We start from the raw sequence: 27,442 nt of genomic DNA, 5'->3' as shown, positions 1-27,442 counted from the left end.
ATACACTACTCTATCACTTGTTTTTTTCAATAAATATACATCATGGATACCCTTTATACAGCATATAAACATATAGATTTAAATAATTCTTTTTAATAGCTACATAATATTTCTTAGTGCAGGCACACCATTATTTATTCAACTATTCTCCTCTATGAGAGGTAGTCATCCTGTTTCCATTTTTGCCACTATAATGTTGCAGTGAAGATCTTTATACATATATCTTTATTATCATTACTTTTATTTCTTCATTTTAGAGAGAGAGAGCACGGGGAGGGGCAGAGGAAGGAGAGGGGGAGAGAGGGAGAGGGAGAATCCCAAACAGGTTCCATGTACAGCGTTGGTCAGTGTAGAGCCCAACTTGCAGCTCGATCCTATGACCCTGGGATTATGACCTGAGCTGAAATCTAGTCTCAAACAACTGAGCCACCCAAGTGCCCAGACTTTTATTTCTGAAGCAAAGGTTCCCATAAGTGGGAATGCTGGCATCAAAAGATGTGTCTGTTGTGTTACTATACATTGCCAAATGCTTTGTCAAAAGTTTTTAACAATTCACATTCCCGCCAGCAAACTTCCCAATGATAGCATGTCAGTCTGATGGGTTAAAAAGAGGAACTGGTCTTTATTTGCATTTCCACTCAAAACCAATCAACTGAATGTCCTAATCTGCAAGTCACCTGTTCACATCCTATATTTTTCTATTGCGTCATTATCTTCTCTTTATCAATGCGCAGATACTCTCTACAGATTGACCCTTTCTCTTCCATGTGTGGTCAATATTTTCTTTGAATCTAGAGTTTAGCTCTTGATTTTTTTGTTAATGGTGTCTTCTACCATATAGGAATTTATAATTTTTATTTAACAAATTTTTTATGGGATTTGGGTTATCAATTTTTTTAAAAGTGTAACCCAGTTACTCTATATTTTCTCCCCATTTTATTGTTTTATTTTACATTTTAGATCTTTAATACATATGGAATTCATTTTAACTTGCTAAAGTTGGATTAAGATCATGCCTAAGTAAATAAATAAGGAGCAAAGAATCATGCTAAGTAGATGTCAGAACAAATACCTTAAGACAAAAATCTGTAAAATGTCATTAAACAACGAAAACCTAATATTAAATATTTATGACCTAAACAAAACAACCGTGGCATAAAAGAAAACCATGGCATAAGTGAAAACTATCAGGAATCTATGTGGAAATAAAGAAAATATAACAAAATGAAGATCTAAAAAATGGAATCATGAAGAATTCAAGTTGAAAAAGACTTAGAGAACATGCAGTTCAAACTCTTCATTGTTTAGGCTAGGAAAGTGAAGTACAATCTGGAGTGGAAATCAAGTCTTCCAACTATTAGTCCAATGAGGAGAAATAATAAACCAGCTTTTATAAGTAATGCATAATGAAAAATAAAAAAGCCAAAAATCAAAAGCAGACTTGTAGGCTACAAAGAGTTTACATTCTCAGAAAACCAAAATATATTATTAAATTCCTAATTATGATTCCAACAGATTCTGCAGGCCTGTGGCCCAAGTTATTTGGTGAACAGGTAAGAATCTTTATAAAGGTAAAGCCAGAGGCCTGGGGCAAAGACAAATGCAATACTCATTATTAGTCAGCTTAATAAAAACAAATTGAATTGTGCATGAAAAAGACCACTTAGGGCTATCAAGGTACACTAAAAATTGTATGAAAAAATAAAAATAAATAAAAATAAAAATAAAAATTGTATTAAAGTAGAACATATGAAAACTGAGAACTAATAGAAGACCTACTAAAATGTATACAAAGACAAACATTAAAGAGCTAATATTTCTTGGTAGGGGGTTAGTAAATTCTGTATTTACTTCTGTAAAGAAAATAACAATGCAAGGTTTAGAGGGTTTCTCTCATAAACATAAAAGTGTAAAATAAAAAGCCACTGTTAGAAAATTATTCATAATGACAGTATGAGTCAGAAGAGTAGTTACTCTGGAGGAGAGGGTAGGATTTAGACTATTAGACTATTTAAGACTATCTAAAAATTTAGGATTTTTAGAGGAGAGGGAAGGATTATGGAGTACTTGAAAACGTTCTGTAACTTGATCTAGGTGGTAGTTAACATGGATAAAAATTCATCCAGCTGTACGCTTAGCAGTAGTGCATTTTACCATTACACTTAATGAAATCTTAGAGTCATTTCCCTTCAAAACAGAAACAAGAAAATGACTTCCTTTCAGCACTCAAAAATGGTAGTGACTGATATTTGAAAGAAAAAAAAAACAACAAAACCTTTCCTTTTTATTGGCTCCCCACTGCCTAATGTCTACTCTATTTAGCTCCAACCTACCTTTTAGTCTTCAGCACCCTATTCCTTGCAACAAATACCCTATACTCAAAAGGAACTATTCCCTCTTCCAAAAAACTCATGCACTTTTTCCTCTTTGGGCCAGATTTGGCTCAAATTTCCCTATGTCTGCCAAAATCTTACCACCTTCCAATGGCACTCCCTCTTGGGAGTCTTCCCTGATCCACTCCCACAGAGGAAATAATTCCTTTTTCTTCTCCTCTCCCTTTCCACAATGCTAATACAGTACTTAGTACTTGTGTACCGTCTCCTCTCACTGAACTATGAATTGCAGGAAGTCAAGGGATATGCACCTGAAATAGTGTACAGCAAAGAGTAGATACTCAATAAATACTGATTTAAATAACTATGTGGGGGTCGCCTGGGTGGCTCAGTCGGTTGAGCGTCAGACTTCAGCTCAGGTCACGATCTCACGGTCCGTGAGTTCGAGCCCCGCATCGGGCTCTGGGCTGATGGCTCAGAGCCTGGAGCCTGCTTCTGATTCTGTGTCTCCCTCTCTCTCTGTCCCTCCCCCGTCCATGCTCTGTCTCTCTCTCTGTGTCAAAAATAAATAAAAACGTTAAAAAAAAAAATAACTATGTGGGACTGGAAAAATCCAAAAATTAAAGTATACAATTTTGCTCAACAAGATAAACTTAAAGAAGCGACCAGAAAGAAAAAAAACACATAAAATTAAAATAATTAAAACAAAAATGCTTTACACATGCTTATATTTGCATAGAAAACTTTAGAAGAATTTGTAAGAAACCTAAGAGTAGTTGTGTCAGAAAAGGGAGGCTGTGTAATCTTTTCTGCTATCTAAATTTCTTTGCCAAGTCAGGTATTTAAAAACACTTAAGGGAGGGGCGCCTGGGTGGCGCAGTCTGTTAAGCGTCTGACTTCAGCCAGGTCACGATCTCGCGGTCCGTGAGTTCGAGCCCCGCGTCAGGCTCCGGGCTGATGGCTCGGAGCCTGGAGCCTGTTTCCGATTCTGTGTCTCCCTCTCACTCTGCCCCTCCCCCGTTCATGCTCTGTCTCTCTCTGTCCCAAAAATAAATAAACATTGAAAAAAAAATTTTTTTTTAAAATAAATAAATAAAAACACTTAAGGGGGACCTGGTAACTCAGTCAGTTAAGCGTCCAACTCTTGATTTCAGCTCATCATGATCTCACAGTTCATGAGTTCAAGCCCCGCATCAAGCTCTGTGCTGATGACATAGAGCCTGCTTGAAATTCTCTCTCCCCCCTCTCTCTATGCCCCTACCCCACTTGCTCTCTCAAAATAAATAAACTTAAAAAAATTTTTTTAAGTACTTAAAAATGATCATTACAAAGACTATGAAATGGCATGGAAAATGCCTTGTCAACATTAGATATTTTTAAAAAGGAAATCACAGAATGACAAATAAAAAAATATATCTGTAGCCATACAAGGACTAAAAGAAAATGTGAAAAAAGGGGAAAAAGGGGAAACATGTAAAGAACTGGCTTAAATACATTCTGATTACTTTTACTTGTAATTTTTCTGGGTTAATTTTCTCTTAACATTTGTCAAATATGTGGTATGAAGCACAGACACTAGACTATTGTTTATAGATAAGGGGAAAAAAAAGACTGCACTAAGGGGGAAAAATGCCACAGGTGGCTTGAGCTTGCTTTGTAGTTGATTTAATTACTCTTGTTATTTTTTAAATAAACTTCATCAAATTTTTATTTAAACCCTTTTATCAGTGATATTTTTGCTACCACTTTCCTGTAGTAAAAAGTGGCAAGGGAGCAATATTGAGCACTAGAAACTTCACTGATTTTAAGTATGGAAATTCATTTTGTAAATAAATATAGCCTTTGCACTCAAAATATTAAAGCTCTTTTTTTTTTTTTTTAAGTGTTTTGAGATAGTCCCTAAAGGCTGATCCCTTCTCAGGTTTTAGGTCTCAGCTCAAATATCACCTACTCAGAGAAAACCTTTCCTGATCCATCTATCCAAAGTAGCCCCCTCTCTCTATATATATCACAAACTGAAATAATGTTTATTCTTTGTTTACAGATTTATTTTCTATTATTTTCCACTTGAATGCAAGCTTCAAGAAGGCTGGGAACTTGTCTGCCTTCTATTGCTGTATTTCCACAGGAATTCAGTAATATTTATTGAGTAAATGGGGACTTTAGGTAGCAAAAAATGGAGAAAATTATAAAGCTGATCTACTGTTTACTTTTAACAAACATTTCCATTTTTCTAGGGCCTGTTCCAAATTTAAAGCTCTAGAAGAAAAACTGGTGGACCCACCTTTAAGAAGCTTATCAAGATGCTCACATTAGGCAGTAGTGAGAAGTGCCATTTTGGAAGGATAAATCAAATGCTACAGAAATATAAGAGGCTGGGTTAAAATAAGAAGTCACTATGGTGACAGTAGCCCCATTTGAGCCAAGACTTGAAGGCTAGCTAGAGTTTGGATAGGTGAAGAACAGGCATAAGGCGAGCATTCTAGACAGGAATTGGCATACAGATGTAGAGGCAGAAGATTTCAATAAGAGTGACTAGTTGATCATCAAGATCACACAAGGGAAAGGTAGATAACAAGGTAGGTTACTGTCAGGTTGTAAGTCTTCAAAAGCAGACTAAGCATCTGAAATTATCTCTACACAACTGGAGGGGTCTCTCTCTGCAGGTCTTCAAACAGTTGAGCATGATCTCAGCACAGCACTGTTACAGGAAAATTATTCTGGCAGCGACTGGCCAGATAGACTGGAGTGAGAAAGGTGCTTGGAGGCTTAGTTAGGAGGTTACTTCAACAAAGTGGGCATAAGGCTCTGAACTAAGGTTTAAACATTACAGAAAGTCATAGACACATGACATGTTAACTCTGCAGTCAGAAAGATCTAGGTGTGGGGAAAAAAAAAGAAGAAAGATCTGGGTGTGGAATACTAAGTCTATATTTAATACCTCTATCAGTTTTCTAAAAGATAGCTTTATTAAGATATAATTTGCATAGCATATAGTTAACCCAAAGCGTACAATTAAATAAATGGTTTTCAGTATATTCAGAGTTGTGTATCTATCATAATAATCAACTTAGAATATTTTCACTCGTCCAAAAGGAAACCATCTCCTTAGCCATTATCCCTGAATCTCCCCACCCCCTACACCTTCCAACATACACAACTCCTCATCTACTTTCTGTCTCTGTATATTGTCAATTCTGGATATTTAATGTAAATGGACTCACACAGTGGTTATTTGTGAATGGCTTATTTCATTTGGCACAACTTTTTCAAGGTTCATCAATACTGTAGCATGTATCAGTACTTCATTCCTTTTTATTGCCTGATATTCCATTTTTGGGATATACCACTTGTTATTTACCTATTCATCAATCTGTGGATATTTGGGTTGTTTGATTTTTTGGCTATTATGATTAACACAGCTATGATAACAGATGTATCAGTTTTAATGTCTATGAAATAAAGATAATAATTCTTATCAAGTTTTAAAAGATGTAAAGAATAAAAGCCTGGCACAGAATAAATGTTCAGAAATATTAGTTTCCTTGTCCCTACATTTTAGGTAAACTGAAGATTAAGTAATTTATCTTTCTACCACGACTCAACTGTACTATCTCAACCTAGCAAAACCTTTCCCCAGTCAAATGTATGCTTCTCCTACCTCTTAGGATATTCCTTCATCATTTCTTATAGACTCTGTCATCTTTTGCTAACAGAACTCACAGTCCCCCTTCTTTCTCTCTTTCTACTCCCTAAATGCTGAATGAATGTCATCTTGTGTTTTGCTCATGTTTCTATTTATACAAAGATTCGAAGAACTATTTTTTAACCTCAACAGTGCTTTCCTTCCCTTCACTCTTCTGTCTTATCTCACACTCCATCTGACATCCTGGTGCTGCTTCAAGTTAATAGCGCTAGATGGAAATTTTCTTATCTCTAAAATCTCCCTCTTGCCCAGTTTCCATGCTATCAAAACTGATGTTACTATCATTAACCTTTTTTCCTCATAAATACTTATGTTAAGGACCATGTACATCTTGCAAACTATTTACACAATGCAATTCACTACCCATTTTCAAAGAAATGTACTTTAAGTACGACTGTGATTTAAAAATATTACCAAATCTTACAGGGCACCTGGGTGGCTCAGTTAAGTGTCCAACTTTGGCTCACGTCCCTATTTCAGGGTTCATGGGTTCCATCCTTGCGTGGGGCTCTGTGCTGACAGCTCAGAGCCTAGAGCCTACTTGGGGTTCTGTGTGTGTCTCTCTCTCTCTGCCCCTCCCCTGCTTGCACTTTTTCTCTTTCAAAAATAAACATATAGGGGCGCCTGGGTGGCGCAGTCGGCTAAGCGTCCGACTTCAGCCAGGTCACGATCTCGCGGTCCGTGAGTTCGAGCCCCGCGTCGGGCTCTGGGCTGATGGCTCAGAGCCTGGAGCCTGTTTCCGATTCTGTGTCTCCCTCTCTCTCTGCCCCTCGCCCGTTCATGCTCTGTCTCTCTCTGTCCCAAAAATAAATAAACGTTGAAAAAAAAAATAAATAAACATATATATATATAACAAATAAAAATCTTACCAAATCTTAAAACTCACCCATGCAAATCTTAAAAAACAGAATGCCAACCTTATAATTATCAAATTTTTAAAAAGAAGTCTCATAACCTTTTCCCCCCTTTTATTTATACACTCGTTCTAGTACGTTCAGCACTATGACAATCACTGATGTGGAGTTCTAATCTTGCACGAGGAACTGTATCTCCCAAAATTTTGTTGATTCAGTCACTTCTGTCCTTTGCTCAACAAGCCGGAGTCAGAGATACTAATTAGATGTCACTCCCTTTCCACTACTAGACCATAATTACTTTCAACCCAGCTGCCAAACAATGATGGTTCTTCCGGTTTGGTGGTTTCATTCCTTCTCTAACCTAGCTGACCTAAGTTTGGAGCGATTTTTATGAAAGTCGTAAGTGACATGGCAGAAGAGCAGAATATCAACCAACAAGCAGTAGTACAGCCCTAACAGCAGTGAGTGGCCCTCAGAGTATAGACAGAGATGTGAAGGTGCAGCTTTTGCCCTGAGATTTAATCATCCAAATGGCTCCTTCTCATGAACTCTTTAGAAAAGTGAGCTCCTCTAGAAACACAGGAAGAAGGATCTGTTCAACAGTCAGCGTTTGTTTTTGTTTTTGTTTTGTTTTTTTCTTCTATTAGAAGACATTGAAAAGTGTAGTTCCAGAACCCTGCTTGGTACTAAAATGAAGAAACATAGCAAGCAGTCTTTGGAAACAAGTGTGAGGAGAAGGGGAGGGGCGGGTTACAGAAACACAGTGCCCAGACCGTACTGGGTGCAGAGACATCACCGACTGGTGGGGCTCCCGGGGGGGAACCAAGGAGCGTCGAGAGCAACGCCGAGGATAGTCACAAGGGCCGAGGGAGAAAAATCCGGGCTGGGGGCCGCTCACCCAGGGCGGGGCCTCGGGGCCAGAGCCGGGCCGAGGCGACGGGGTGCCAGACGACAGCTAGAAGGCCACACGCTCCCGCACCCTGCCCATCCCTGAGGCTAGCAGGAAATAGGGTTGGGAAGGCGAGCACGAAAAAATTCCTAACAGGGACCTGGGTCCCAAAGCAACAAGTGCCCGCGGCGGCTTCCCAAGAGACTGTTGGTCTGGGGCAGGATAGCAAGGCACGGCGCGGCGGACTCCTGGCCTTCCCTCTCTCAGCCCCTGCCCCACCGCACTCACTCTGCCACACCACGCTCTTCAGCCCCCGCTCCGTCACCGGCGGCGCCATCTTCCCAACACTGCGGAGGAGCAGCCGCCGCCTCCCGCTGGCAACCTACTTTAGGAGAAAGAAGCTCGGAGTGGCCCCGCCCCCACTCACGGACCGCGCCCTCCGGTAACGTCACAGGAGACCGCCAGGGGATTCCCGCCCACGCCTGGACGGAGGCTGCGCAGTGCGGGTGGAATCTGTGTGGGCAGTCGTGCGCCCCCTAGCGGGACTCTCTGTCAGCCGAAGTTCAAGGACCCGTGACGTCAAAAAGCGAAGTCGTGCCTGTGTGTTACGAGTTAACCTGATATAAAAAACTCCGAATGCACGCAGATGGTATTTGAAAAAGGAATGGGTCATTCTTTCGCTTTGCAAAAGAACTCTTCACCTGGCGAAGCCGTTCATAATAGACTCCACTCAGCAGCCCCCTCAACTACTGAATAGAAAATTTACCCATTAAAGTCTATTGTATTCATTTTTCAAGGACATAGTAATTGTGTAGAACTCTGAGGTTCCCTCCAGTGTGCCCCGACCTATGCAGGACTTTCAGGAAACTCAAAGAAGTGAGAGACCCACTTCTGAAGAATTATAAATCTCATTGGAGAACTCAATTCCTGGTATGCTGAAGATAGTCAAAAGTTGGTTGAAAAAGCGAATGCCTTCATGATGATATACGTAAATGAACCAATAAAACAGTAATTATTTACTCAACAAGCATAAATTCATGTGCAAAATTGTGTGAGAGAGGACATCAATGCTTCAGGATTTAAAAGAAGGGGTTATTGTTAAAAAGGGATTCACAAAGGAGGTGATTTGAGCTTAGACTCAGCAAGTTTAAGCAGAGAGTTATTTCCTGAGATGGTGCTTTTGAGGTGAAATCACAGTAATCAATCATGAATGAAATCAGTTTAGTTGCTGAGAGCCCCATCTGTCACTAACCATCATTTACACTGTCAGAAAGTAGACTTTCCCATAGATTTGCAAAGAATCAATGGTCTTAATTCAAGTTGGTCACATAGGAAAGTGGAAATATACTCTTAATGATAATGGCTAATATTTACTGACTGCTTACTACATACAAGGTATTATGGTAAGTGGATTATAACCCTTAAAGATAAAGAAACTGATAGTGAAATAACTTCCCAAGGATGCTCAGCTTGTGGTATAGTGGGAACTAGGATAAGGCATAAGCTACACAGAAAGCAATAAAGTAGTCTATGGGACAAGCTGCAGTATTTGCTCTTTAGGAGAGAAAGAGAATGGCGAATAAAAGCAGCCATAAAATAGGTTCAAGCACAACATGTGGCATAAATGGTTTTTCCATTCATGGCTTATATGGGAATGGAAGCTGGAGCTCTGGCCTCTTAAACCTACTTTAAATGAACTCAGCTGCTCAGAATTTTAAACAAATGAACGCGTTTATTTTCCTCTCCCTTTTCAGTTTAAAATCAGGTTCTGCTTAGTATGGCAGGATAGAGCCCAAAGCCATCAGAGAAAGACATGACATTGCTGACTCATCCTTCTAAAATGGAGCTCCTTGCCCTAGACAGTCAAACCAAGACAGAGGAGTGAGGGGGTAAAATTTCTCCATCTCCTACCTTGAGGAGAATGACCCAGTGTCAGAGAATGAAACAGAACAGCCCTTGGGGGCTGGAAGTTTGCCTCGGACCACATGGAGTACAGCTGTGGTTCATGCCCCTGAAGATTCCAAGGTGGGAGTGTGTTATAGGAGAACAAATGTGGCCCTTAGCTGCACAAAGACACAGGTCCACAACCTACAAATCCTGGCTCTGCCTCTCAGTAGCAGTGTGATTGCATTTATGTGTTAAATATGAGTGTAATATCTAAAACCTCACAACAGCCCAACAAGATGAAATACTTATTGCCATTTTACAGATGTGAAAACTGAGATTCAGAAGTTAAATAAATCATGCAAGACCTCAGGACAGCTCCAAGACTATTGCCCTTTCTATTGTACCATATTGTGTACCCTCCCTTGCTGCCTTAATTTCACATAACCTCCCTGAGCTATATCTCTAGTCTCCTTTACTTTATTTGCCTAAACAAATTGAACAGGGAATTTGAATTCCCTGAACATGACATGGCAGAATTACAGGTAAAATCCAACAACACTGGTCAGAGGCAAAAAATTTGCTTTGCGGGAAAAAAAACAAAAACAAAAACAAAAACACCGGAACCCAAAAAGCAGAAAAAACAGCCAGAATAACCAAGGGCTGAATTAGGGTAGATCATTCACCCAACATCTTATTCTCAGGTCTTCTTTATCGATAACTGATGACTTAATCATGATAATCCAGAGAAATATTCTCCATAAAAATATCATGAAAAAAAATCATGGACTTTTACTTGGTGCCCTGAGAATTTGTGTTTCAACTGGTTAGCTATGTAAACATGAGTGAGTTACTTGATCTTTCTGAGTCTCATTTTCCTTATCTGTATGAAAGAATATTATCTAGCTCATAGAGTTGTTCTGAGAACGAAATGAGTATGTGGAAAGCACCTAAAAGCACATGATATGTGCCACATCCATGTTTTGGTTTTATGTTCACCAGTGTGGACCCCATTGCCTTCTGTGGAATTCTGACTGAAGCACCTCAGCCTCAGATGCCTAGTTAAAATAGATGATGGGGTGCCTGGGTGGCTCAGTCAGTTAAGTGTCCGATATCTGCTCAGGTCATGATCTCATGGTTCGTGAGTTTGAGTCCCGTATCTAGGCTGTCAGTGCAGAGCCTGCTTGGGATTCTCTCTCTCCCTCTCTTTCTGCCCCTTCCTCACTCTCTCTCTCTGTCTCTGTCTCTCTCTCAAAATAAATAAACTTAAAAAATAGATAAATAAAATAGTTGATAGATAACCATTTCATTTTCTGTGTCCTGGTATTCATAAGGTATAGGTATATAGGATGCAGTTCCCTGGTGTCCTAAAATCAGGGATTCTGACCTTTGTTTGGCCTTGGCCTTTGGCTCTTTGGCCATTCCAATCAGCCATGGACACAACTCTACTCAGAACACCCTGCTGGCAACTGGGATCAACACACAGTCTCACATGGGCCCTGGACCACAGCTCAGAATGTTGCCCCAGTTCATGGTGCCCTCATAGGGCATGGAACCACTCTGAACCTCATGGACCCTTCTAGATCTTCTCACCAAATCTTTCCTCACATGCCCCATCCCTCTATCTTGTGTTAAATTAAACAAGAAATCTATTAAAGCAAGGTGGTTCTAATGCCTTAACATCCTGTATAAGCAAACCAAAACCTAAGCCTGTAAGCATCTCAAGATTAAGAAATCAAAGTCTAAGGACAACCAAACAGCCAATTAGGCTTTCCCAAATACAGAAACCACTTAAGCTATAGCCAATTAAACAATACACTTGATTTGCTCCTGTCTCTTCTCTATGAAAGTCTTTTCTTGAGATCCTGTCAGTGGAGTACTCCTAACTACTTCTGTTCTGGTGGTGCTGAATTAGAATCAGGTTCTGGTAAAACTCTCAAATTTATTAGTATGCCTCAGTTTATCTTTTGACACTTCTCAGACTCTCATCACTGAAATTTTGCTTCAAGGAAGAGCACACCACTGCAAACCTGTTAAGTTTCCCAAACCTGGCCACGTGTTACTTGGTGAGTTTGTTGAAGATATAGATTCCCAAGCCTGGTCCTAGACATACTGAATGAGAATCTCCAGGGGTGATATCTGGGAATCTTTATTAAGCAATGAGTTCTTCCTGTGATGTGGATGGCTCCTGTTCATATACTGGTGTTTAAGAACAAAAGTAAGAGGCACCTGGGTGGCTCAGTTGGTTGGGCATCTTTTTTTTTTTTTTAAGGTTCATTCATTTTTGAGAGAGAGGGAGAGACAGAGCATGAGTGGGGGAGGGGCAGAGAGAGAGAGGGAGGACACAGAATGGAGGTAGGCTCCTGGCTTTGAGCTGTCAGCACAGAGCCCAATGCAGGGCTCGAACTCACGAACCATGAGATCATGACCTGAGCAGAAGTTGGATGCTTAACTGACTGAGCCACCCAGGTGCCCCATGGGTGTCTGACTCTTGATTTCAGCCCAGGTCATGGTCTCAAGGTTCGTGGGTTTGAGTACCTCATGGAGCCGCACATCGGGTTCTGTGCTGACAGTGTGGGGCCTACTTGGGATTCTCTTTCTCTCTCTCTCTCTCTCTGCCCCTCTGCTGCACGCTTTCTCTCTCTCTCTCAAAGTAAACAAATAAAACTTTTTAAAAAGAACAAAGGGAATTGTTATTTTTTAAGAACAAAGTGAATTAGAAACCCCTGGGTGGCTCAATCAGTCGAGTGTCCGACTCTGGCTCAGATCATGATCTCACAGCTCGTGAGTTTGAGCCCCGTGTTGGGCTCTGTGCTGACATCGCAGAGCCTGGAGCCTGCTTCAGACTCTGTGTCTCCCTCTCTCTCTGCCTCTCCCCTGCTCACGTTCTGTCTGTCTCTCTGTCAAGAATAAATAAGGATTAAAAATTTTTTTTTAAAAAAAGAACAAAAGTGAATTAAACTCAGTTCTCCTCTCTGGTGCTCTTTGATGCAGCAAACTCCACTTTTTTGAGGACCTGTGTCTTGCCTCCTTTTCAAGAGCAGATGCCCTGGGTAGTATCTCTTATCAGTGTCACATTATGTATCTCCCATCAGTCTTACACGGAAAGGGAAAGGAGGCATAGGAAAAAAAAAAGTTCCTTCCCCCCCCCCCACGCCCCCCCCCCCCCAGCTTACCTCAAGCCTTAACTCCATGCTCCACTTCCCTTTGGGCAGAGTTTTACGGTTGTACCTAACTACAGACATTCTTGGCTCCATGGCTATGCTTTTAGGGAGTAGCACTATGGTCATGTGTGTTATGCAATCCCACTCACACTATTTTTTAATTATGTTATTGACATTCAAAGGACAAACATTTTTCTAGGTATGACAGATTTATATTAGATATCATTGTCTTTCCTCTCCAAAGGTGAAAATAGCACAGTGTGAGTGGGGGATACCACCAGCAAGATCGATGGTCCTCCCCGAAAAAGATGCATGGATGTCAGTCTGCCACAGTGTAAGGCTTTGCCTTGGCCATTGCTCCATCCAAGTCTTTGCTCACTCAAAACCATGACTGCAATCCTCCTAGCAACAGGCCGGCAGTTTGGCTTTCCCAGATGCTTGCGCAGAGGTAACATCACACGATGCTTTGTCTCGGCGAACACTACCAGCAACTTGGCTTCCTCCGAACTTAAGATGAGGGTGTTTGTTACTACAGGTTGCCCTGGCAGCTGTTGCTCTCCAAACTATGCCAAGGTCCTGCTGGGGGTCTGTCTTGAGATGAGCAGTGTCTCTGTGTGGTGGCTTGATTTCAAGCTCTCCAAGTGAACATTTGCAGCCTTTGAACGGAGAGAGGGATGCTTGGCAAGGGTGTCTGTGAACTACCTATAAAGTGGATGTGTTGAAGTCTGTGTGGTGTCTGGATGTGAAATTTCAGAAAGAGTTCCTTCTCAGCAGACCTTTCACGTTTCCAGAACTTTCCCAGCATGCTAGCTCACTCTGGCAGCCTTCCAGAGGACTTTCTGGATTCATTTCTCAACTGAGTCCTCTCCACATCAGAGCTTGAACTCCTGCACAGGTGAGGACACACCTGATCTGCTTGCCTTCAGGAAGTGGAGTCTGAGTTGCAGTCTAAAGGCCAAAAGAGCTTATCCTACCCTAGAGGTATTTTGTATCGTAATAGAGGCTTTTCCACCTCTAATCGCACTAACAATCGAGGTCAACTCTGCAAAAGATACGGGAAGAATTTTTTTGAACAAAGCCAAAAAAATTTTGCCTTGGAATCATACCATTTCAATTGAAGTTACTCACTAGGTCCAGCCTCTGGTTTTTGTCTGTGGCTCAGTGTGTTATTCTGCATTTCTTTTCCCTCGGTAAATCACTGAAAGGGCAAGGAAGGAAGAAGCCACAAGATACATTAAATATGCAGACATTTTCTTAAATTAAAAAGCCCTCAAATATCTCTGAAATCTAGCTTAGTCTTTTGACTTGAAAGGCTGTTTTCATAGCACTTCACAGCAAGTAAACCGGAAATTAAGACGGTCTGAACTGTTCAAAGGTCACGAAGAAACGAACCAGCAGGTTCTAACTAACCAGGTTGCTTCAGGAAATGAACCTGCCCAGGGTCTCTTGGAGTTCAGACTCCTGACTCAGGACAAAGAACTTTCCACTTCCCCTTCTACGCCAGGCCAATTTGCTGGGCTCTCAGGCAGCTACCAAATCTTATTGATTCGGGGGTCTGTGTAGGGACAACATAATAAATCTGTTTAACTGCTGAGGGAGTTTCCAGGAGGAAAATTCCCCCCAAAGTGTGAGTGACAAGGAAGCAGGTTGGATGCTGAGGACAAACAATGCCTCCATGGAGGGATGTCAAACTACTTCCTGTTAGAGCCCCCTTGCCCCAGGTGGTTTTCCCTCTTATCTTCCAACCTGCATCACATTTCAAGCATCAGAATGGCTGCTTTGAATTAGAGCTGTGGTTCTCAAACTTGAGTGTGCATCAGAATCACTCAGAGGCTGTTTAAAACAAAGATTGCTGGGCCCCCAACCCTGGAATTTCTGACTCATCACTCATTAGGTCTATGGTAGAGCCCACAAATTGCATTTCTAAGAAGTTCCCAGATGTTGCTCCTGCTATTGGCCCTGGGCCATACTCTGAGAATGAATCAATTAGGGTATTATGAGGATGAGGTTACAACGCAAATATCTTACAAGAAGCACATTACAATGTTAATAACTGGCACATAATATAATACAGCATGATATGAGCTTGAACCGATCTTGAATTAGTAATAACTACCTTTTAGGGACGCCTGGGTGGCTCAGTGAGTGTCTGACTCCTGATTTCTGCTCAGGTCACAATCTACCGTTTGTGAGTTCAGAGCCTGTGTTGGGCTCTGCACAGGCAGCGCTGAGCCTGCTTGGGATCCTCTCTCCCTCGCTCTCTCTCTCTCTTTCTGCCACTCCCCTGCTCACATGTGTGCACACTCTCTCTCTCAAAAATATATTAAACTTTTTAAAAATTAAAAAATAACTACCATTTATTAAGTAAGTGTTACTATGGAACTCTCATTGTGTCCAACAGTTTATATCTTATTTAATCCTTATAACATCTGATGAATTAATTATTCCAATTTTCAGGAAACCTAGGCTGAGGGAGAGTTGAAGCAACTTGCCTAAGGGTAAGGGATAGCGGTGGGATTTGAACCCAGATCTGTCTCTTAAACAATCCATTCATGCTGTTAGAAAACTTCAGGATAATCCAAGAGACAAAGAAGACCAAAAGTCTTAGACCAACAAGATTCCCAAGGCTTCCCTTAGTGTATCTGGGAGCCCCATGTCCCCCAGCAACCCAATTTGATTAGTCCTGTGTATAAGGAAGAGAAATGCCAAACCGAGAGACAACAGTAATTCCTCCTTAGATAATAATGAATTCTGTATGATGTAGAGACTCTCAAGTGATCTGGCTTACTCTTATTTTTGAGAGTGCTTCAGGATCTACTTGAAGAGAGTGTCAGATTTCAGGCTCAAGCCTGAACCTCACTAAGGAAGGAGAAGTGACAACCTGGGGCAGCCCAGAGGGACAGAGGAAGAGGGGAGGGAGGGTATTGACCAGAGCACTACTGCTCAAATTCCAGAGTATCAGAATCACCTGAGAAACTGATAGAACTGCAGAGGCCCAGACCCTATCCCACCTCAACAGGCCTAGACATCTACATTTTTTTAAAGTAATCTCTACTCCCAAGGTGGGGCTCAAACTCACAACCCTGAGGTCAAGTCATATGCTCTACTGACTAAACCAGCCAGGCACCCCCGAGACTACATTTTGAACAAGATTTCTGGTGATGCTGATGAGTAGCAAAGTCTAAGCATGATGGTTTTCAAGCATTTTTTTAAAGAGCCATTGCAACTCTTTCTTTAACAAAATGTTAGGAAAGGCCAGTATTATAACATACCACTCCTCTCCTCCGAGAGGCCCCCAAGTCCCTTCTACCACCCCTCTGGGTCTCAGGGAAACACTGATTAAATACTGCCATAATACTGGATATAGGATCCAAAAATGCAGATCCAGGCCTGTGTACATTTCACTGAAGACCAGGGCTCATGGTCATGAGGACTCAGCACAGACACTCAGCACAGAGCCTGACACGGGGCTCAGTTTCAAAATGGTGAAATCATGATCTGAGCCGAAATCAAGAGTCAGATGTTTAACTGAACCATCCAGGTGCCCACTCACAGTTTGTTTTTAATAAGTCAGGCAGGTTTCCCTATAGTCACTGGAGACAGAACACTTTTAAAAATTAATAGGGATTGTGCTTATTTCAGATCTGCAGGTGGGACAAGAATTGGAAAGCATGTGTCCTGCTGTGCTCAGAGAGTCATTGAACCTGGAGAACAGGCAGTGGAGAGAGACTCTAGACCCAATCCCTGTCAATGGAAGGAAGTGTTGGATGGGGAGCTGGCCCAGTCTGGGAGGCTCTCCTGTGGTGTTTACCGATGGGAAAGTTTCATTTCCACTCATACCCTCTAAAGTCAGCCATGTCTGAATGGGCATGTGGCTCTGTGTGTGTGTGTGTGTGTATGTATGTCCTGTCTGTAGTTTGGGGTTGATAATACTCCCTGGGGGTTTTCTCAAAGCCCCAAACCAAGCAGCCCGCTGGAAGATGTGGCAAGGATTCCTTTAAAGCAGCACATGCTATTCACTGGGCCAGCACACACAGCTCTGTGGTCATGCCCTGCCCAAGAGTAGCCTCCATGTAGGACCTAGAATAGCCCAGCGGAGGTCAGTTCTGAGCATAGCCAAGGAGGTAGTGAGAGTATCCTTACTCCAACTCCCCCTTCAGCACCCTCTTTTCCTTCACTGGCATAGCCACCCATGTAAATGCAAACCAGACATCCTTGCTCTTTGCAGGCTGTTAACAGTTTCCCTCTAACACCTGGCTACTAGGTGGTCAGACCTGCAGCATCAATGTCACCGGCATCACCTGGACCTTGTTAGAAGTGCAAAGTCTCTGATCCTCCCACACCTACCAAATCAGAATCTGGTTTTAACAAGACCCCGGGTGATTTGCATGCACAATAAAGTCTGAGAAGGCCTGCTCTAAAGCTGCAGTTCTCAGGCTTGGCTACGCTGTAGGATCACCTAAGGAGCTTTGAAAAATCCTGATGCCCAGACTTACCCCAGACCAATTAAATCAGACTTTCTGGGGATAAAGCCCAGGCATCAGTTACTTTTAAGCTCTCAAGATGACTCAACGTACAGCAGGGCTGGGAACCAGTCTCTGAAATGAAGGAGGAAGCGGCAGCCTCTCTGACACGTATTTACATTTTCCCGTGGGATCCTGGGAGACTGAAAAGACTTCCGAATGCAAAGGAATTCATTTCAACTGGTGGAATCTGAGGGGAGGCATTCTAATAGGGGGAAACGGTTATGGGAGGGGAGGCAGGAACCACTCACATCACAGAAAGAGTCAGCTTCATTACGTCACCCTAAAGAGCAACAACAAAAATCTATTTCATCCATGAGAAAAAGGACTTACCCATTCCAAGTGTACTTCCAGAGCAGGTTACTGAAATGAATAACAACCAAAGCATTTATATGTATTAACTGACATATTTAAAATATTAAAGATACTTAAAAAAAAGATGGTGAAGGTATAGCTCAAAGAATAGTGGAAAAGTGGGGCACCTGGGTGGCTCAGTCGGTTGAGCGGCCAACTTCAGCTTGGGTCATGATCTCACAGTCCGTGAGTTCGAGCCCCGCATCGGGCTCTATGCTGACAGCTCAGAGCCTGGAGCCTGCTTCGGATTCTGTGTCTCCCTCTCTCTCTGGCCCTCCCCCATTTGCACTCTGTCTCTCTCTGTCTTTCAAAAATGAATAAATGTTAAAAGAAATTAAAAAAAAAAAAAGAATAGTGGAAAAGTGAACCAAAGAATGAATAAGAACCGGCTTGGGTGATAAGAGGATACAGCTAGCAGTATGACCCTGGACAAGTCACTTTCCTTTTCTGTGCCTTAATTTATCTGTAAAGTGGTAAAGAATAAGAGCACCGACCTCATAAGGTGGTTATAGGAATCAATTGAGTTAATAGGACAGTGCCTGGCAATACACTCAATAAATATTGGTCATTATTATCATTTATAATATCGTCCTAATAATCAAAGGAAGGCATCACTGATATTGAAAAAAAGAAACCCAAAAAACAAAAAGAAAGAACTTTCCTCAGAGGCCTGATTTTTACCAGAGAAATGGAGCAAAAGCAGATTCCCTGAGTCTAAACACCCATCCTTCCTAATATGGAATGGCTACAGGTTGCGATGGCACCCCGCCAGAGGGTATAGAGTTCTTTTTTAAGTTTATTTATGTATTTTGAGAGAGAAAGAGAAAGAGAGCACGAGCAGCGGAGGGACAGAGAGAGATAATCCCAAGTAGGCTCCATGCTGTCAGCACAGAGCAAGACACGAGGGTCAGTCTCACGAACTGTGAGCCAAATCAAGAGTCAGATACTCAACCGACCGAGCCACCCAGGCGTTCCGAGGGTATTCTGATAACAAGGTCTTCTAGTGGCTGACATACTGGCTGTGGGATCATAGGCAAACACATAAACTCATTCATTTTTTAATTTAAAATATATTGGAGATAGTTATGTGCTATATGTTGAGAGTCCAAAGATTACTATTTATTAGGAGAAATAACACATTTTCAACTCACAGCTGTATGGCGGGGTAAAGATAAGGGTGATATGGGGCCACAAAAGAGGGAGCACAAAGACTAATCAGCCTCTAAGAATTGGTGAAGACTTGGGTCACCTGGGTGGCTCAGTCAGTTAAGGGTCTGACTTCGGCTCAGGTTATGATCTCACAGTTCATGAGTTCAAGCCCCAAGTCAGGCTCTCTGCTTTCAGCACAGAGCCTGCTTTGGATCCTTTGTCCCCCTCTCTGCCCCTCCTCCACCTTATGCTCGCTCTCTTCCTCAAAAATAAACATTTTTTTAAAAACTGGAGAAGACTTAACAGAGAAGAGGAAATTCCCTTGGCAGAGGTGGAATCCCAGGCAAAGAGAAGAGTACTGCATCAGCTCAGAAGCATGGTACGGCACGGTATATGTGTGTGGTGAGGGCAGGTGTGTGGGAATGATTCCATGCGGCTATGCTAGAGAATAGAGTCCTCTTAGGACAGATATTGTGGAATGAGCCTAGAACTGTGTTGTTCCACGCAGCAGGCACCTGTCACATGTAGCTCCTGAGGGCTCCAAATGTGGCTAGTCTGAACTGAGGTATGCTGTATTACATGAACACCAGATTTTGAAGACTTAGTATGAAAAAAATAATGTGAAATTTTTACATTGATTTAATGTTGAAATTATATTTTGGAGACGTTGGATTACTAAAATATATAATTAAATTAATTTTACCTGGGGAGTCTGGGTGGCTCAGTTGGTTAAGCGTCTGACTCTTGATTTCAGCTCAGGTCATGATCTCAGGGTTGTGGGATCGAGCCTATGTTGGTCTCTGCACTGATGGCACAGAGCCTGCTTGGGATTCTCACTCTCTCTCTCTCTCTCTCTCTCTCTCTCTGCCCCTCCCTGCTCAAAATAAATAAATAAACTTAAAAAATTAATTTTACCTATTTGTTTTTAATTTTTTAATGTGGCTACTAGAAAATTTAAATTTTTTCATACATGGCTTGTGTTAAATATCTATTGAACAGTGCAAGTGTAGGAAGACTAACTATGGATGGACTGTGAGGAGCTTTGAATGCCATGCTCTAAGTACTGACTTTTATCCCATGGGGCAATGGAACACTTTTGAGGATTCTGAAGCATAAAGGAAACATAATTGGATCAGTGTCCGGAAATGACAACTCTGATAATAGCATGGAGGCTGGCATGAGCTCCAGAAGACAACACTGGGGCAGTAGTCTTGGGGAGAAGTGGTGAGGGCCTATCATATAGCAGTAGGTATAGGAGAGAAGAGAAGTTAGATTTAAAAACCATTGTGGGGTACCTGGCTGGCTCAGTCGGTAGAGCATGTGACCCTTGATTTTGGGGTTGTAAGTTTAAGCTCCATGTTGGGTGTAGAGATTACTCTTCTTCTTTTAAGTTTTTGAAAAAATGTTTATTTATTTATTTTGATAGAACAGGGGAGGGGCAGAGAGAGGAGAGAATCCCAGGCAGGCTCCATGCTGTCCGCATAGAGGCCAAGGTGGGGCTCGAACTCACAAACTGTGAGATCATGACCTAAGCTGAAATCAAGAGCCAGATGCTCAATGCACTGAGCCATCCAGGCACCCTGGGTGTAGAGATTACTTAAAATATTTTTAAAAATATTTTTAAAAACCCTAAAACATCACAAAGTGAATAGGACAAGGACTTGGAGACCCCTTAAATATAGAGGGTAAAGGAGAGGCTGAAGCTGACTCCAGGGTTCTTAAAAACATTTTTTTAATGTTTTTATTTTATTTTTGAGAGAGAGAAAGAGACAGAGCACTAGTGGGGGAGGGGCAGAGAAAGAGGGAGACACAGAATCCGAAGCAGGCTCCAGGCTCTGAGCTGTCAGCACAGAGCCTGATGTAGAACTTGAACTCACGGATGGTGAGATCATCACCTGAGTCGAAGTCAGAGGCCCAACGGACTGAGCCACCTAAGCACCTCTGACTGAAGGATTTCTAGCTTGTGTACCTGAAATAAGGATGCGGGGAGGAAGATTAGAAACTGCAGAAGATCAGGAGTTCCCTTTTGCCCTGAGGAGTTGAAATGCCTTGGGGCACCTCCAGGTAGAGGTATCAAGTTTGAATATGAATTTAGAGGTTAGAAGAGTTATAGATAAGAGATTTGAGAGGCTGGAAGCCTCAATTTTCTCATTTATATGTTGGAGCTAATAAAACGTGTTGAATCTACCTTATAGAGTTATTTTGAGCATTCAATGAGATACTGAATGTGAAAACACTTGATAAATTACAAAACAATACAAATATGATGAAACACTGGTATTGAGTCTCTTTTTCCTAAAATCTGTCCCTTCCCATAGGGCAGTACTTTGGGCCAGCTTGTTCTGTGGACAAGATAATGAAAATACAAGGAATCAGAGCATGACACCCAAGGGCAGCAAGAACAGTATTAAGAAAACCTGGCCTGGTTCATTCCAGGGGCCATTTGAACCTTCCTGTTACCTATACATAATTAGAAATTCTTAGATTCTGGTTATCAGTAAAGGTTTCTGAGTCAGTATTTATTCCTCTTCCTGTGATCACCTATAAAATTCTAGGGCCTTATCTCTTCTCTTAAAATTTATTTTTTAGAAGTATATGAAAAATATATGTCTATGCTCTGGGCAAGGTAGCAGAAGGTGCTGGAAGACAGAACAGGGGAATTGCTAATGTTTTTCTGCCAGCTCTGGTGAGATGGCAGCTGTTGACAGTCATGTTTTGTGACCACAGACTGCCTGCCCACTCATATTTCCAAAGCTAGCTTCTGATTTATAAATTCATTTTTTCCCCTGATTCTCCAACTTCTCGAACCTGTGCAGATAAAGATTCAAGTCTCTTAATTTCCAACATTTCAGGGTGTTTATCATTATCTCTGAGACTATGTTAAAAATCGATTCCCAAATCTCAAAGCAAAAAATTTTAAATCTGCTTTACTATTTCAACAGCAAGCATCTGGTCCTTTTTCTGAAAAAGAAAGGGACAGTGAAGGGAGGAATGTCTCCAAATCATATAATAAGAAAACATCATAGTTGCAAAGAAGCTTGAGATCCCCGTAGCCAGAATCTGCCTGCCGCATATAGAAATTTCACACCTCTTTGACCTTCCTAACATAGCAAATAAGTGTGATTGCTCTGAGTCTTAACTGACAGATTGAGTTCAGGGTTAGTTTCAAATAAAGCGTTGTAACTTGCTCTACCTGAATAGATTTTTTTTGGACAGAAAGTAAGCTTCAGTCCTGTCTCAGCAACTGGTGAGACCATCACGGTATATACATCCCCACAGGGTATCTCGGTGACATCACAAAAACTGAGGCCAGCTCTTGGGGCACAGGTGAAAATGCCTTTAGAACCGTAGAGGTCAGTGCTATAATTGGTAGAGCCCCTGGAGGCTTGCCAGTAGATTCGGATGCCATTAGGGCTCAGCCTATATAATTTCACTCCCAAAGGGCAGCAGGCACCTGAGGATAAAAACAGACACAAATCACTTATTCCACCATCAGATAAACATGGCCTTTATTACAGTGGGGAAACAAGATAAGTAACCTAAATAATATATGATTAGAGCATTATTCGAAGGGGTACTCAAGTTCTTTCTGTGGTGGGCCACATGATTAGAAATCCATGTGTGATGCTGAGGTGAGCCAAGAATTGTTAATGGAGAACAACAGTGAGTTAAAAAGTCCCCACTTGGGGCACCTGGGTGGCTCAGTCAGTTAAGCGTCTGACTTTGGCTCAGGTCATGATCTCACTGTTCCTGGGTTGGGGCCCCGTGTCAGGCTCTGTGCTGACAGGTCAGAGCCTGGAAGCCTGCTTCAAATTCCGTGTCTCCTTGTCTCTCTGCCCTTCCCCCACTTGCACTCTGTCTCTGTCTCTCAAAAATAAATAAGACATTAAAAAAAATTAAAAAAAAAAAACCAAAACTCCCCACTTGGTGGGGCGCCTGGGTGGCTCAGTTGGTTAAGCTTCCGACCTCAGCTCAGGTCATGATCTCACAGTTCATGAGTTCGAGTCCCGCATCGAGCTGTCTGCTGTCAACACAAAGCCCGTTTTGGATCCTCTGTACCCCCTCTCTCTCTGCCCCTCCCCTGCTTGCACTCTCTCTCTCTCTCTCAAAAATAAACAAACATTACAAAAAATCTCCACTTGGGGGGCACCTGGGTGGCGCAGTCGGTTAAGCGTCCGACTTCAGCCAGGTCACGATCTCGTGGTCCGTGAGTTCGAGCCCCGCGTCGGGCTCTGGGCAGATGGCTCGGAGCCTGGAGCCTGTTTCCGATTCTGTGTCTCCCTCTCTCTCTGCCCCTCGCCCGTTCATGCTCTGTCTCTCTCTGTCCCAAAAATAAATAAACGTTGAAAAAAAAGTAAAAAAAAAAAATCTCCACTTGGCAGATATGTATTGTATACAAATGTGAGCCAAGTGTATAGAATCCTTGTTAAGATCTTTCATAATGCCCTAGTTCCACAAGATTTTAGTGGGATTGAATTTAAATCATCTGCATTCAGGTTTTTAAAAATGTATTTATTTATTTTGAGAGAGATAGTCAGCATGAGCAGGAGAGGGGCAGAAAGGGAGAGAGAGAATCCCAGGTGGGCTCTGTGCTAACACAGACCCCACAAGGAGCTCCAACTCATGAAGCCAGATCATGACCTGAGCCGAAACCAAGAGTTGGATGCTTAACTGACTGAGCCGGTCAGGTGCCCCACTAACTGCTATCAGCTTTAATTGAAAATACCTATTTTGCTGACCTGAGTAGCATGACACCTGGGGAGTAGTCACTTACACAAGAGTCAAGTGACCAGGCTTTGCTCATCCACACTTTGTCCATGCTAGCTCACTAGGTCCTTCTGTTTTCTTTGCTAGATGCCCTGAGCAGGCTACACACATCAGGTGTCAAGCAGGGCACTGAATGGTGGCTTACTCAGTAACAAAAATTAAAATGTTGTTGTATGATGATTAAAACATTCAGTTATAGATAATCAGGTTCATTTGATTTGTTCTTTCTTTTAAAGAAAGGTTTTTTCACATGTGAAGATAAGCAGTGGGCCATATTCCCAGAACTGGATATCAGGGTAAGAACGCAGGCAGTAAATCTAATGAAAGATAATGGTCCCAAAGAAAGTATGAAACAGCTTATGTATGTGTAGCATGTTATAAATGCTTTCGCATTATAATTATTACAATTTCTCTTACCGATGAGGAAACATTAGGGAAGATAAGGCAACGAAGCTTATAAGAACCTTTTTTTTTTTTTTTTTTTTTTTTGAGGGAGAGAGAGAGTGTGTGAGTGAGAGGTGGCATCAGGGTGGGGAGAGGCAGAGAGAGGGAGAGAGAGAATGTCAAGCAGGCTTGCGTGGAGCCCCACGTGGAGCTCCATCTCATAACCCTGAGATCCTGACCTGAGCTAAAACCAAGAGTCGGACGCTTAACAGACTGAGCCTCCCTGGCGCCCCAGAAGCTATATCTTTAGACTCCTAGTTGAAGACCTTTTCTACTGCCCTTGGGGAGGCAAAATTATATTTTAGCTCTCCCATCCCGTGCCCTGGGGCAGACACGGTGAACTAATGATTGTACTTTCTCATTAAAAAAGCATTTTCAGGAGTTTTCTTTTCTTTTTTCAAAAGCATGCCCCAAACAGCCACTTCAGTGGACTAGATTCACACAAGAGAATCAATCTTATTTGCTAACCCCATACCCACTACCTTCCCCTGCTATTCCCTAATGATTTGCTCTTTGTGAAGAACAAGATACAATACTGTCAGTAGACAGTGCTCTTTCAACCTGTTGAAATAAGAAACCATTGAAGGAGATGGAGTGGTTTAGAAGAGAGAGGTGATAGCATAATAATAATGAGAAGAAAAGAATTCAAGACAAATAGAATGTGTGACCTAAATGCTTTCTGGAAACTCTGCCAGACTGAGTTACTCTGTGCAGCAGGTAGCTGTGCCGTATAAATCCTTCCTGCCTTCAGAAAAAGTATACCTGAACCATGTTACCAAGGGAATCAATTAATCAACCACCAACAGAAGCCTCTGACGCTTTGAGGTTCCAAGTCAAGAGGAAACCTGTAAACATTTTAGAAAATAATCTGAATTTATAATGCTAGCAGAATGGAGATGCAGGATCTTTTTAAATGAGAAGGATGGGCTTACGTCTGGATTGATAATAGTCAAAGTCCTGGGGTACCCAGGTGGCTCAGTCAGTTGGGCCCAGCCTCCAACTCTTGATTTCAAATCAGGTCATGATCTCACAGTTCTGTGAGCTTGAGCCCCATGTCGGCTCTGTGCTGGCGTCTTGGAGCCTACTTGGGATCCTCCCTCTCCTCTCTGCCTCCTTTGCTTATGCTCTCTCCGTCTCTCTCAAAAAAATAAAAAAACTTAGGGGTGCCTGGGTGGCTCAGTCAGTTGAACATTTAATTCTTGATTTCGGCTCAGGTCATGATCTCACGGTTTGTGGATTTGAGCCTCACATCAGTCTCCGCACTGACAATGAGGAGCCGGCTTGGAATTCTTTCTCTCGCCCTCTGTCTACCCCTCCCCAGCTCAAGTTCATGCTTTCTCTCAAAATAAATAAATAAACTTTAAAAAATTATGAATAAGTAAGTAAAGAAAGAAAGAAACTTTAAAAAAATAGTCGAAGTCCATACTGATACTCCATTGCTGGAATTTAGAATTCACTTACTAGAGGAATAACTTTGGTAGGTGCAGTCTGCAGTCAACCCAGTGGCACTAATCGCTTTTAATGCCACTGTGTAATTGACGCCACATGTGATACATCCCAGGAGGCACTGGTTTTGATGGGTGAGACACTTAGACTGTCCGGTGTGTGACTCCAGAACTGTCACATAGGTTTGGGCCCCGGTCCCAACAGTCCAGCTCACGTTGATTACTGATTGGGTGACCTGAGTTACTGTCAGACCAGCTGGACAGCACGGCACTTAGGTGGGGAAGAAGAGAAAGAATTGGGGATTTATTTCCACTGAGGGTTATTTGTGGGAAAATGACAGAGAATGGTATTTTGTCTGTATACCATTCAGTATCCTGCACTTCTCAAATCTTTAATTATTAAGCAAAATCTCCTTTTGTTAAGCGCAATCTCATTTCCTCTGATACATCATTTAACATCAACTCTACGTTGGGGTTGCTTTCCCCAAGAAGGCGGAGCACTAACTGGCTGTGGGTAATGTGAGTTTCCTCCCAATGTTTTCAGAATAAGAAAGAAATCCTTTGTTGTTTCCCAACTTTAACAATTCCAGTTGCAAGCTTCAAAGCAATGGCTGTGTTCACCTCTTCTCACAATATAACATTTCACAGCCTTTGCAATTAAAAGTATGTTGCCTTTTTCATGCATTTCATAGTACTTAATTGATATAAAAGTTTGCAATATTTTTAGCCACCTAAGAATATCACAGCCAATTCTCAAATTTTCAGAGATTGTTAAACAGGATATAGGATATCTAGAATCTTCCTGAGTATTGGGCATGGTCTCTATTCTGCTGCTTTTTACATTTCAACTTTTATAGTCCAAAGTGCCATCCATTGTATATAAGAGAAAATAATGTCCAAAAGCTTTAAGTAATTTGCTAAATTTCACTCACACACAGTGCTTTGAAGCTGTAACAGCTTTCTTTTATCAAGCTCTTACTGTGTATGCATCAGGCACCATGCTAAGTGCTTGCAGCATTAACTAACTTAACATTTGCAACCACCCGAGCAATCCATTCTCCCCTTTTACCAGAAAACTGAAACTCAGAAAGCATTTTACACAGAAAGGTTTTAAACGGCTGAGCCAAAGAAAGAAAACATAAGCCAGCTCATTTGGTTACTTGTTCGTTGTTTCAGGAGATTATGTCATGGAGGAATGTGAATTCAAATCAATGTTTTGCAGCGTCAATGTATTCCTCCTTTGATGTCAGCATAGGAATATATTAGAGTCTTTTGATGCTATTTTTACAGAAACTGTGTCCAAACATGGCAAGTTTTATTTTCTAAGACTGGGCTGTTTGAAAGGCCAGAGAGTATAATGTATTTCTATCACAGTTAGGGTCAATGAAATGAGAAAGTTCATGTCATAACGATTTCTAAGGACCACACTGAAGTCAACGTTCAGGATGGAGGCTGCCACCTACCTGTTTCCAGGGGCACACTGAAGCTGGGCAGGCTCCGCCCTGCCTGTGTTTCAGCCACCGCAGTGACGGAGAACACGGAGCCGCAGGGCAAGCTCCCTATCACGCAGGACTCTCCCGTGCTGCTGCACCGATACAGCCCTTTCTCCCCCTGGGCAGTCACCGTGTAAGTGGCATCGTCATTAGTGGATCGCCAGTGCACACGGATCATGGAGAATGCATCCTTTGAAACGTTTTTTATTTCGGGACTGCAAGGAGCTAAGCGATTTTAGATTATTAATTGAAACAGTGTGAGTCAAAAATATCAGGTGTGCCATCTGGTCTAAATGTGATTCCCACCCCCGCCTCCCTCACCGCCCCAACATGAGATCATCCCTGCTTTCAAACATAATGAGCATGTAGGCCAGATTCACAGAGCCTTTGTGTGGAAACATGGTATTAGGTTCTTTTAGCATCAGACTCACCTG

General features: G+C 42.0%; 2 protein-coding genes across 4 annotated transcripts in view; both read right to left on the bottom strand.

Moving 5' to 3' along the window:
- Positions 1–8,200, bottom strand: part of STXBP3 (syntaxin binding protein 3) — a 55,276-nt gene extending 47,076 nt beyond the window's left edge. For all 3 annotated transcript variants that reach the window (XM_030327814.2, XM_030327816.2, XM_030327815.2), the window contains exon 1: positions 8,074–8,200. In XM_030327814.2, coding sequence (XP_030183674.1) covers positions 8,074–8,122 — 49 coding nt within the window. In that variant the 5' untranslated portion in view covers positions 8,123–8,200. The remainder of the gene's footprint in view (positions 1–8,073) is intronic.
- Positions 8,201–13,999: 5,799 nt separating this feature from the next.
- FNDC7 (fibronectin type III domain containing 7) overlaps positions 14,000–27,442 on the bottom strand; it is a 30,040-nt gene continuing 16,597 nt past the window's right edge. Inside the window, exons 8-12 of the mRNA XM_032594145.1 lie at positions 26,979–27,233; positions 25,532–25,786; positions 22,053–22,313; positions 17,690–17,719; positions 14,000–14,031 (exon numbers count right to left, since the gene is read on the bottom strand). Of these exons, the coding sequence (XP_032450036.1) occupies positions 14,000–14,031; positions 17,690–17,719; positions 22,053–22,313; positions 25,532–25,786; positions 26,979–27,233 (833 nt within the window). The remainder of the gene's footprint in view (positions 14,032–17,689; positions 17,720–22,052; positions 22,314–25,531; positions 25,787–26,978; positions 27,234–27,442) is intronic.

The sequence above is a fragment of the Lynx canadensis genome, chromosome C1 (genome assembly GCF_007474595.2).
Source record: "Lynx canadensis isolate LIC74 chromosome C1, mLynCan4.pri.v2, whole genome shotgun sequence".
Classification (NCBI taxonomy): Eukaryota; Metazoa; Chordata; class Mammalia; order Carnivora; family Felidae; genus Lynx; species Lynx canadensis.
Note: the sequence above shows the minus strand (reverse complement) of the source record. Positions and strands in the feature narration are given on the sequence as shown.